Here is a 12,000-nt window from a genome sequence, read left to right as displayed (position 1 = left end):
ATTGAATTTTTGGTTCATCAAACATCCTCTCGACTCATTCAATGACTTCAGCCTCATCCCAATCGCTGTCTTCTATGACTGCTTTCCGCGTCTTGACAGCTGAGGAGCTTGTTGAAGCGACGACTCCGGGTGTGTCTTGTTCGTCCAACTCGTCGACCAGCTTCCAATCGTCGCCGCCAGATGGCGTAGCTTGGATTTGATCCACATCCTCGTAGTCTGACTGCAGCAAGACATCGTCAAGATCAATCTCAGGATCGCTCTCATCTACCAGAACATCGAGCTCTTCCGCTTCATCATGATTCGTGACGGCAGCGCTCTTTGTACTCTCTTTTGCACTTCTCTTGCGGCGTTTCGGCTCCTTGAACAAAGCTGTGACTTCTTTCTCACCACGAACACGTAAACTCAGGTCCTTGACCAGGTCAGCCCAGTTCAAGCTTACTTTGCAAGATGGGCAATATCCACATGTTGGCACAATCGCATCTTGTGCGCCATGTTCGGCTCTCAGAAAATGTGTCGACAGACATGCAACATGGAAGATCGAGTCGCATTCCTGATTGGAACAGACAAGCACCATATCCTGCGCAGACTCCAAAGCGGAGCGACAGATGATACAGCTGGTATTCGGAGCTGATAACAGTTTTCGACTCTTCTCCAGTGTCAACTTCATATGAAGGTATGTAGGGTCGATTTTGTGGATGCCAATGAGGTTAGAAGGGTCTTCTTCCAGGGACACCCTTTGTAAAACTGACTCGTCCATCTCAATCTCGATACCTTGACGAATCACTTCAGGCATATTCACCGTCCATCTATGCCACATCTTGAACACGTCTTCGGCAAAGAACTTGACCTGTAATGGCCAACGTTCAAAACTTTTTGCTCGCAACAGAATATGAAGGTTCGCGAGCTTATCATGCATTGACATTCGAGGGCGTCCTACGCGTTTGCGTACCTTGCCAGTTCTGGGCGAGAATCTCTGTTTTGTGTTGGCTTGAGTGATACGCTCGTCCGGAGCAATGTGTCGAGTCTGATGTGTGTTTTGCCATGCCCACCTAGCAATTCATGGTTAGAGAGAACGATGCCCGTAACACGTGCTCAAAAACATGACGTGATGACAACAAACAGCGCTTTGAAGGTAGACTTACTCGAATTGCAAAGCAGCGATCTTTGAAGGGAATCCAGTAACAAGGCAAGTCATCTCCCATGGTCGCAATGTGTCTTTCGATGTTCTCACTGCTCCACCTTTGGCAATTCCGTTATGTTGCTTTAAACGTCTGACAGGATGTGGCGTGCTTCCAACATAGAGATTCTGGTGGCGAACTGTTGACCGCAGTAGGTAACAAGCATAAAACGCAGGTATCGGCCTGTCCATTGCAAACGTGCCTTGGACCGGTTAAAAAATTGGATACGAGAGAATAATCTCTAGTCAAATTCCAAGGACCAAGGAGGACCAAAATCTGCGAGGTGAAACCTACTCACATGTGATTGGTTGTCAAAAGCGGGAAGCTCTCGGCTGCAGATCTGCTGTGCGGCAAATCAGACGACCATGGAAGTCGGATGTATTCTTGATGTGAATCACATCAAACGAAGGGCGTAAAACACTGGATACGTGAGAGTCGTTAGTGTAGCATGATAGTTAGCAGTAGCGATATCAATGTGTGAATGCACATGTACACAAAGAGATCACAGAACGGTCAAGTTTAAATTATGATGATTCAGGAACAAGGCAGATGGGATGGATCTGGCATCACGCGGCGGCTCACGGAAGCCAAGAAGCTGTCGACGGTCTCGTCCCTGCCGTATCGGATTCGACCTCCACATTTGCACCTGTCCTTCTAATTCCAGCAGTGCCTTTTGCAACCACTTGTTCGTTTCCAAGGCCTCCAGGGCAAGCAACAAACCTCGAATCTATGCACATGCGACAGTGACCATCGTCCCCTGGTCTTCGCCTCAGATCAGCACCCGCCTAGTGCGTTGCGCCTACCTAGACATATCAGATTTGGTCCGCTCGCTCGCTCTTTCCGATCCCCGTCGCTCCACACTCGAATGTGCCAACGCTGCAGCACCACCCTTTAGCCATCGTCGCCGCTCTTGAACCTCGTCGTATACCGACAACTCTACGATCGAGTCGCCTAATTTCAGCTTCGTTACAACCACCATATTCATCACTTCCACCAACTCTTGCGAATGGTCGTGCCTCCAAGCAGCGGAGGGGCTGCTGCCGCCTCTTCAGCAAATCGCCCGACATTTACTGCCAGCAATGTCACTTCCGCCAAACCCAAATCAGCTGCTCATACACCGAGTGCCACCATCAACAATGCGCCTATGCCGTTGAGCGCAAGACGTTCAGAACCCCTCGACTTGGACAGCGTAGAGCGGAGAGGACAACCAAATGCTGCGCCCGAAATCACAAAGAGAAACAGACTGCACAGCATTCCCGAGGGTCCTACCTTCCGACCCACCGAAGAGGAGTTTCGCGATCCTATGGCCTATATGCGCAAGATCGAGCCTGAAGGTCGAAAGTACGGAATTGCAAAGATCATCCCTCCCGAAGGATGGCAGATGCCTTTCGCCATCGATACATCAGTGCGTACTGTACATCACTGTTGCTCGGCTTCTACTGACACAATCAAAGCGATTTCACTTCCGTGTGCGACGTCAGGAGTTGAACTCTGTGGAAGGAGGTGAGTCGCATAGCCTTTTATTGGTTCCCATGTGCATTGGCTGACCCGAGATAAGGAACTCGAGCAAATCTGAACTATCTGGATCAACTATCCAAATTTCACAGGCAACATGGTACTAACCTCAATCGCTTTCCAAGCGTGGACAAACGACCATTGGATCTCTACAAACTCAAAAAGGCAGTAGAGGCCAGAGGTGGTTTCGAAAGAGTTTGCAAGCAGAAGAAATGGGCCGAAATCGGTCGTGATCTTGGATACAGTGGAAAGATCATGTCCAGCCTCTCGACTTCGCTCAAGAATTCGTATCAGAAATGGTTACAACCATACGAGGACTACCTTCGAATCGCCAAACCTGGAGTTCAACATCAACTGGAGCTGGAAAATGGCGGTCCTTTCACCCCTTCCCCGGGTACCTCGCCTCTTAAGAAGGAGCAGAACAACACCCCGAATGGTGAGAACACTCCAGCCATGCGCGCATCTGCTGCGCTAAACGCTTCTTTGGATGCCGGAATGCCCGTGGCCCAGCAAACGCCAGTAAAACCAACCTCTGCAGCCCCAGCGCCGGCTCCTATACAAGGCTTTACACCGGTGAACGGAGGTTTCACATCAGTCAATCGTCCTTCAGGGTTCACACCTGTGAATGGCCCAAACGGAGTTCACGCGACTCCGGAGAACCCACGCTCGATGCCGCGGGCGACTATGGACAGCCCACAGCTTCATGAAACTACCACGCCAAACTTTGAACCAAGCAGCTCAGCAAAGCGACCGTTGACTGATAGTGCGGAGAAAGACTCGAACGGAGATCTGGACGCATCTGGGAGGCGCAGCAAGAGATTGAAGAGAGAGCCGGCGCCAACAGTAGCAGGCTCGCACATGCATCAACCTAGGACATCGACCCCGAGGTTTGTTCCAGCAAGGGAACGCAGCAACTTCCCTCCAGGCGAAGCATGTGAAACTTGTGCGAAGCCAGAAGATCCGGGATTACTTCTGATATGTGATAGTTGCGACTGTGGATATCATGGCGCATGTCTCGAGCCTCCTGTGAAGATGCAGCAACCCGAAAACGACTGGCACTGTCCCCGGTGTCTTGTCGGTACAGGCGAATTTGGATTTGAAGAAGGCGAGGTGTATTCCCTTCGAGCGTTCCAGGAAAGAGCGAACAGATTCAAGGAGAACCATTTTGCGGACAAGATGCCCTTCGATCCTATCCTCAACAAACGAAGGCTCGTCAACGAAGATGACGTTGAGCGCGAGTTCTGGAGACTTGTCGAAAACATTACCGAAACTGTCGAGGTTGAATACGGTGCTGACATTCACTCGACTACTCACGGAAGTGGCTTCCCTACTATCGAAAAGCAGCCTCGCGATCCCTACTCGACAGATCCTTGGAACCTGAATGTACTCCCGCTGTATGGCGAATCCTTGTTCAAGCACATCAAGACAGATATCTCTGGCATGACTGTTCCGTGGCTCTATGTCGGCATGGTCTTCTCCACTTTCTGCTGGCACAACGAGGATCATTACGCTTATTCAGCTAACTATCAACATTTCGGAGCAACCAAGACGTGGTATGGTGTTCCTGGAGAGGATGCTGAGAAGTTTGAGAATGCGATGCGTGAAGCTGTGCCTGAACTCTTCGAGACGCAACCGGATCTTCTGTTCCAATTGGTGACTTTGATGCCACCCGAGAAGCTGAAGAAAGCTGGCGTTCGCGTCTATGCAATTGACCAACGAGCAGGTCAAATGGTCGTTACTTTCCCCCAAGCGTACCATGCTGGCTTCAACCACGGGTTCAATCTCAATGAAGCTGTCAACTTCGCACCTGTCGACTGGGAGCCGTTCGGCGAAAGTGGTGTGCAAAGGCTTCGCGATTATCGTCGACAGCCGTGTTTCTCTCATGACGAACTCCTACTCACAGCCGCTTCTCGTGATCAATCTATCAACACCGCAAAGTGGCTCGCTCCCGCCCTAGAAAGATTGTTGGACAAGGAATTGGAAGCCCGCAAGCACTTCCTTGAGCAGCCAGATAACGCCGAGCCGACAGAAGACACTTACCAAGGCGAAAGATACACTGCCAAGCCCGAGGTCTTCACAGAGGACATGGACGAGGAGGAGTATGTCTGCAGCTTCTGCAAGTGTTACAGCTTCCTCTCGCGGTATGTGTGCAGCAAGTCGGGTAAGGTCATGTGTTTGCTACACGCGGGTGCTTATGAATGCTGCGATTCCAAAGAATCGGATCGTTATGCCAGTCCAGCTCATGATCACGTCCTTTCTCTTCGCATGACGAACAAGGAGCTGAAGTCAATGGTGCAGAAGGTGGTCGACCGAGCTAAGCTTCCGGAGGCCTGGGCACAGAAGGTTGACGATTATCTTGGCCAAGAGCCTCGTCCGTCACTGAAGATTTTGCGCTCCTTGCTGAACGAGGGTGAGCGCATCCCCTTCGACATCCCGCAGCTTGCAGATCTGAAGCGCTATGTTGAGCGTTGCAACGAATGGGTAGAAGAGGCTACCGCTTACATTACTCGTAAGCAGCAGAACAGAGCTAAGGGGAAATCTTCCCGCAAGAAGTCAATGGTTGCTGAGTCAGACGAGCGCGACAAGGAGCTTCGTAACTTCGAAAACATGCAAAAGCTTCTCGCCACCGCTGACGAGATCCATTTCGATTGTCCAGAGTACAAGACCCTGCGCGAACGGGAAGCTGATATCAACGATTTCAAAGCAAAAGCAGTCGCTATCCGTATGGGTCAACAACACCAACCTCGATCTACTCAGGAAATTGAGGAAGTGTTTGAAGTTGGCAAAGGCCTTAACATCGATCTTCCTGAGCTAGAGAACCTCGAGAAGCTTCTCAACCATGTCAAATGGCTCGATGAAGCTCATACTCGTCCAGTGCATCTTCAGACGCTTCAGGAAGTCGACGCCTTCATCAGCCGGGGCTTGGAGATTGGCATTCCCGAGACGAATCCACACATACTTCGCTTGCGAGACGCGAAGACGCAGGGCGAATACTGGGAAGCCAAGGCCAAGGAGATCATGAGTGTCGAAAATGTCCACTACCAGCAACTGGATGCTCTTTCAAAGCAGGCAGCTGGCCTACCAGTCACTGCAGACACGCTCGCAAGAGTTGATGCCATACTCAAGAAGCAGCGTGAAGCTCAAGAAAAGATTCTTGCCCTGTATCAACAGAGCAAGAATTCTGAGTTCAGATCACGGCCAATGTACAAGGATGTCAGAGATGTCATGGCGTCTCTTGAAGAACTGAACAACAAGCCTGCTGGCACTGTCGACCTCGAGAAAGAGCAACGTCGTCACGAAGACTGGATGCGTCGTGGTAAGAAATTGTTCGGCAAAGCCAATGCGCCACTACATATCCTGCACCAACACATGAACTTGGTGAAAGAGAGGAACGACGCATGCTTCGAGCTCCGTGATAAACCGAGAATGCCAGTCGAGCCCTCGTCAAGAGAACATACTCCGGAGCTCGATACCAAGAACAACTTCCCCGATGTCTTCTGTCTCTGCCGCAGACCCGAAGCTGGCATGATGATTGAATGTGAATTGTGTCACGAATGGTAAGTCTTAAGTCTTCGTTCAGATAGAGTTGCATCACTAATGTACGTGTAGGTACCATGGAAAATGTCTCAAAATCGCTCGAGGCAAGGTCAAGGAAGATGACAAGTACACTTGCCCCATCTGTGACTGGCGCCTGAAGATTCCTCGCGATGCTGCTCGTCCAAAGCTTGAAGAGCTCATTGCTTGGCAAGACGAATTGGAGAATTTGCCATTCCAGCCTGAAGAGGAAGATACTCTTACAAGCATCATAGAGACTGCTCAAGCCTTCAGGGACTATATCCGCCCATACGTCAACCCTCTGACAGTCTCTCCGGACGAAGTGACCACACTCCGCTTCTATCTTCGAAAGGTCGAAGGTGCCGACATTCTTCTTGCTTACGAGACCAATTTCCTGCGTCAAGAACTCCACAAGTCAGCACCCGTAGCTCCAGAAGCTCCGCCAGTCATTGACTCTTCTTCTTCGACCCGCAAGCCCCGCCCTACGAAGCAGCAGAAGCTCATGGCGTCGTTGGGTATCACCAATCCTGATGATCTTCCTCCCCAATACAAAATCAAGCCTCACAAGCGCAAGGGTAGTGAAGCCCAACACAAGCCACCCCAGCCGCTTCAGCCTGCTGGTTCCCCTGCCGCCCATACTCCGTCCAGCATGTCGACAGCAACACCTGGCCCGCCTAGCAGCAGGCCTGGGTACCCGCAACAGACCCCGTCGTTCAGCTATCCTTCTCAAAACCCATCTATGGTCAATTCAGGTTATCGTGATTCACCACTGTTCGCACCCCCGTCGTTTGGTTTGCCACCGCTTCGCACTCCGGATGAACCTTCTCATACTGTCAATCCAGCACAGTTCACTTCGAACAACTACACATCTCACACATCTCCGCCACCTCCACCAAACTTCGCTGTCTCACGATCACCGCCACAGCATCCTCCGATGTTCAGCACAGGAATGAACCTCGACCCTGCGCTCTTTACTGCTGGCGGAGCTATGTTCGACAAACGACCCAGCTCTTCTGGCAGTCCTAGATTGGTGCATGCCGAAGCAAGCCCATCTTTCAGCAGCCCACAGACCAGCAACACGAATGCGAATCTCGACTCTATCTTCGCGGACATGGTACACAACGATGACGACCACGCTACCCTGGGTCATGAGGGAGAGAACCTGCTTGCTGGCGAAGCTTTTGCCGCTGGCGGACACGATCAAGACCATCCAGATGAGGCACACATGGATGAGTTTGTGAACCACGAGTAGTATGACGGACAGGATGTCTCGCCCTGATCGCTGGTGTCTTGCTTTCAATTTCCTATATTCCTCTTTTTTGTTTCTGGTCTTGCTTCGGCTACAGGCCCACGTCCGCAAGGCGGCGATTTTTTCAGTCACCCTATTCCTTATTCTCATTTTTTGCTCGGAACGGAGTTCAATGATTCCTAGGAGGAAATTGAAGGCTCACAGCACGAGCTGTTGTTTTGTTGTACGATAACCCGATGTCATTGCTTTGTTTGCTGGCCCCTTATGGTTCTGGTTTACTCTATCATGTTTGAGCACTAGCAAAAGTTGCTCTCGCAACTGTACAAGAATTGTTTCTACCCAACCTTGCTTCCAGATGATGAACCGTCAATGTCGTATGTTACGCGTGTCACCCTGTCTCAATATTCTATGCCTCATCATATGAGCAGTACATGTCAGGCAACGTGCCAGAGTCGGGCAAAGGCCTACCAGCTCTCTTGTGGTACTTCCCTGTTATATTTCTGGGCTTGTGCGATGTTGATGGGAGCACATCGCTCATTGTCATGAACATTGTGTGTTTCCGGTAGAATTGCGTATCTCCTTGCTTGTTCTCTCATTGCGTTGACACATCCTACAACGATCTGGTCTCTCCGGTTAATACACGTATCTAGAGTGAGACGTAATATAGTAGAGTGACGAAAACGGACCCGTACAATGGAACTTCGGAAACCATGAACCAGCTGTAATTATCAAGGTGAACTTTTTTGGTAGCTCTATTCAAAAGTGCCAAGCCCTTTGACGCGCTCCGTCATCGCTCGCCGCCGAATTGGTAATCACATCGCTTTTCTTCGAAGTCCGCGAGCATCTGAGCGAGATAAGTACAAAATTTCTCGACAGCCTGAAACACAGTCGACTGGCCATACTCAAAGTCTAGCAGTATGTCTCTCACAAATGTCAACGAGATCATCCTTGTGCTTTCCGGCAAGGGAGGCGTTGGAAAATCAAGCGTGACTACACAGCTGGCTCTCACCTTGTCGCTGAGAGGGCACTCGGTTGGCATACTGGACATCGACCTGACTGGGCCGTCTATGCCAAGATTCCTCGGCATCGAATCTTCGAAGGTCAAACAAGCACCTGGTGGCTGGTTACCGGTACCTGTGCACGAAACCAAGGACACAACCTCAAGCACATCAGAAAACAGCAAGCATGTTGGATCTCTTCATTGCATGTCGCTTGGCTTCTTGCTTGGTAACCGTAACGATGCGGTGGTCTGGCGTGGACCAAAGAAAACGGCAATGGTCCGACAGTTTCTCTCAGATGTTCACTGGGGCAAGCTGGACTATCTACTAATCGATACACCTCCCGGCACTTCGGACGAACACATCTCGCTTGTGGAGACTCTCATGAAGAACGCAGCGCCTGGTCAAGTATCAGGGGCCGTGGTTGTGACAACCCCACAAGCCATCAGTGTCTCCGATGTCAGGAAGGAGATCAATTTCTGCAAGAAGACCGGCATCAATATTCTAGGTGTTGTTGAGAATATGGCCGGGTTCGTGTGCCCAAATTGCGCGGAATGCACCAACGTATTCTCGAAAGGCGGTGGTGAAGTCATGGCCAAAGACTTCAGTGTTCCCTTCCTTGGCAGTGTACCTATCGATCCGGCTTTCATTTCTCTTATCGAAGAAGGCAAGCGACCAACTTATCCTGAAGGTACGGTCGTTGCTGGTCAGGAGGTGTCTGAGCAGACCAAAATGCCCGAGAACGACGATGGTTCCCTGGTAGAGAAATACCAGAGCTGCTCCTTATTCACAATCTTCGATAATATTGTCGGTCAACTGGTCGCCAACATTCAACCTTGAGGAACCGACCGCCTGCGATCGTTTACAAGAAGCCGTCCTGGCTCAGCCTCATCGGATAGATATCTCTCGAGCCCGAGGAATGCAATGCGATTCGGGCCGAACACGAGACATGTCACAGGCAACTCATCCTTGCATGCATAGCTGAGGATAGATTCGGCATGCCGAGTGAGGGCACGTGGCCTGCTACCATACACATCGGCGTCTCCGAGTACATCTCCACGCCTCATGTGCGCTAGAAGGTTTCAAAAGATGACCGCGCCCAATCACAAGCGAATCGATGAGAGTTGGTTCGTCTCCACTTGCCTAGAATGTTACGTTCGCGTATATCAAATACCCAACAAGATCCCTCTGAACTTGGACTCGCATCGTATCCGCTTACAATGACCGAAATAGATCCTGTCACAATCAGTGGACTGTTTTTGTTGTGTTCGTATAGCAAATATGTTCATACCAAGGAGAGCTCTAACTAAATTACCCCAATATTTCCACCTTCTGTAATATCGTTGAACGGGCAACATATAATCATGGCGTTGAACGCATCGTCACGATTCCCTCCAGATACGTTATCGAAGATTAGTACCTCATAACTGGGACAACATGCTGTTAGGGACCGCTGTCGTGCCGCTTGTTCTGCACAATGCAACCCAATTCGTCCAAAACAGCCGTGTAGAAGGTGAGCGAACAACAGAACACACGGTGACTCCAATCTAACCTCGCCAGGGGTTTGCCAAAGCTCTACCATCGTCCTCTCGGTATCTTCTACGGCTATCACTGTTGCAGATGGATCAGTATCTACATCTTATAGCATCTTCCCTGTCAACAAGCACATCTCGCAGGTTACCCGGCTTTCAACAACGATTCTTCAATCGGACGCTGAGCCAACAGGCTCTCTATCTGAACCTCGGAGCCCAAACGAAGCCACGTTCTATTCGAGCTCATCAAGTTCTTTTTCATTGAGATATGGAGACCAATTCTCGCCATATACTGGGAGCACTGTCGCTCCTTCGGCGTCGAGAAGCTCCTCAAGTCTCGCGGGTAGTTTGATTTCGCCAACTGCTTCACTATCAGCATCATTGTCCTCCGCCGATTTGATCTTGTCGAGTTTGAACTCTCCCACCGAAGCGTCTAGCGATGTTGTCACCATGTCACAGCATAGTACACCAACGACTCCTGAGCAGACTGCTATGGTGATAGCTAGCTCCACCATGCTAGTAACGGCATCCATGAACCCTGTTTATACGTGTCCCAGAGACAATGGGATGTACTACTCAGACTCTGCCAAGCGGGTTTACCAGCTGTTGTGTAGCACCGATGAGCCAGACTCGAACCTCGGAACAACTTATCAGCCAGATTTGCAGTCCTGCCTCGACTCCTGTGGCAGCATCCCCGGATGCATTGGTGTGTCGTATACTGCAACATCCGGCTCGTGCTCTTACAAAAGCAGCGTCCTCAACCGTGTGGGCTCCTCAACTTCAGATTCAGCCATCTTGGCAGACTACATCTGCCCTGGCGCCGATGGCACCCGATTAGTGGACTCTTCTGGATCAGTCTATGAGATTCTCTGCAACACATTCTTCCCTGCGAGCAGCAATATTACCTCAAGTTTGGCGACGAGTGACCTAGCATCTTGCTCTGAAATATGCTCGGGTACTAACAGTTGTTCAGGCTTCACATTCCAGAATGGATCATGTACGCTAGTCAGTAACAGAAACTCGAACGACGGCATCCTGCAGATGAACGTAGCCACTGCGATCTTGATAGCGAAAAGGGTCGCGCAAGTCGTATCGAGTGGCATGGTCCCATACAGAAGCACAAGTCTAGTTAGATCCCTGCCGGTCGACGTCTCTAGGACACCGACTTCAAAAACACCAAACCCAACGACTACTACTACCACATCGACCAGTGTCACTCGGATATCATTGGAGACTTCGACAGTGGGCACGATCAGTATCACTCTCAGCTCATCCAGCCCAGTGTTTGAGATCAGTCTCGTTACCGACTCTAGAACGGTTGTATCGTCATTCACAGATGCTACTACAAGCACACAGTCTGCAGCCATTACACTAAGTGGTCAAGGTCTAGTCTCTGTCTCAAGCCCCTCAAGTCTGAGTGAACAGGCCGCGGCAGATACGCCTGCCACTCTAGTGACACCAGTCAAGACTTCTGCAACTGCCTTGACCAGTAGCACGTCAACGAGTTACATTGTACGCTCAAGTATTTGATCGCTGTTCGCAGATGATGCATCAACGACCATCGATCAATCGTCGCAGATATCGACAGCATCAGCAACCTTTACTACAATATCCCCATCCGTTGCTCCAAGTTCCCTCCCAGCTAGTCTTCGCGCCTCTTCTAGAACAAATACAGGACAGCCTTCGAGTACACTGTCATATGGAACCAATAATGGCGCCAGTGAGACTTTCCGCACGACTACGAGCGGACCTGTGTCTTCCTCCAGAAATGTTTCGTCCTCTGATACTGCATTCGCTTCCATCAACAGTGCTGCCACCTCGACCTTCAACGCTGACACCTCGACTTTCAACGCTGCCTCGACCTCATTTCCCAGAACTGCGTCTTACTCTCCCGAGTCGTCTGGCTTACCTCCATCAACAAACTACTCTTGTCCTACGGTCGACGGCGACATAGTCCAGGCCAACACAGGAGG

The 12,000-nt window shown here is 50.5% G+C and overlaps 4 protein-coding genes across 4 annotated transcripts; 3 read left to right on the top strand and 1 right to left on the bottom strand.

Annotated features, from left to right (window-relative positions):
• Window positions 1-34: 34 nt before the first annotated feature.
• M436DRAFT_42777 (uncharacterized protein) lies at window positions 35-1,369 on the bottom strand (the record flags this gene model as incomplete). Its single annotated transcript, XM_013573567.1, has 3 exons — window positions 35-208; window positions 275-1,049; window positions 1,143-1,369. The coding sequence occupies 3 exons, from the start codon at window positions 1,367-1,369 to the stop codon at window positions 35-37; spliced, it is 1,176 nt and encodes a 391-aa protein (XP_013429021.1).
• Window positions 1,370-2,184: 815 nt separating this feature from the next.
• Window positions 2,185-7,500, top strand: M436DRAFT_42385 (putative PHD transcription factor; the record flags this gene model as incomplete). Its single annotated transcript, XM_013573494.1, has 5 exons — window positions 2,185-2,583; window positions 2,633-2,681; window positions 2,737-6,250; window positions 6,303-6,899; window positions 6,930-7,500. 5 exons carry the CDS (start codon window positions 2,185-2,187, stop codon window positions 7,498-7,500), a joined length of 5,130 nt encoding a protein of 1,709 aa, XP_013428948.1.
• Window positions 7,501-8,414: 914 nt separating this feature from the next.
• Window positions 8,415-9,335, top strand: M436DRAFT_71388 (P-loop containing nucleoside triphosphate hydrolase protein; the record flags this gene model as incomplete). Its single annotated transcript, XM_013573787.1, has 1 exon — window positions 8,415-9,335. The coding sequence occupies one exon, from the start codon at window positions 8,415-8,417 to the stop codon at window positions 9,333-9,335; it is 921 nt and encodes a 306-aa protein (XP_013429241.1).
• Window positions 9,336-10,678: 1,343 nt separating this feature from the next.
• On the top strand, window positions 10,679-11,170 carry M436DRAFT_21547 (uncharacterized protein; the record flags this gene model as incomplete). Its single annotated transcript, XM_013573400.1, has 1 exon — window positions 10,679-11,170. A coding segment is annotated over one exon (492 nt), but the record flags the coding sequence as incomplete, so codon positions are not given.
• Between the last annotated feature and the right edge of the window lie 830 nt (window positions 11,171-12,000).

This window comes from Aureobasidium namibiae (genome assembly GCF_000721765.1).
Source record: "Aureobasidium namibiae CBS 147.97 unplaced genomic scaffold scaffold_5, whole genome shotgun sequence".
NCBI classification, from domain to species: domain Eukaryota; kingdom Fungi; phylum Ascomycota; class Dothideomycetes; order Dothideales; family Saccotheciaceae; genus Aureobasidium; species Aureobasidium namibiae.
Note: the sequence above shows the minus strand (reverse complement) of the source record. Positions and strands in the feature narration are given on the sequence as shown.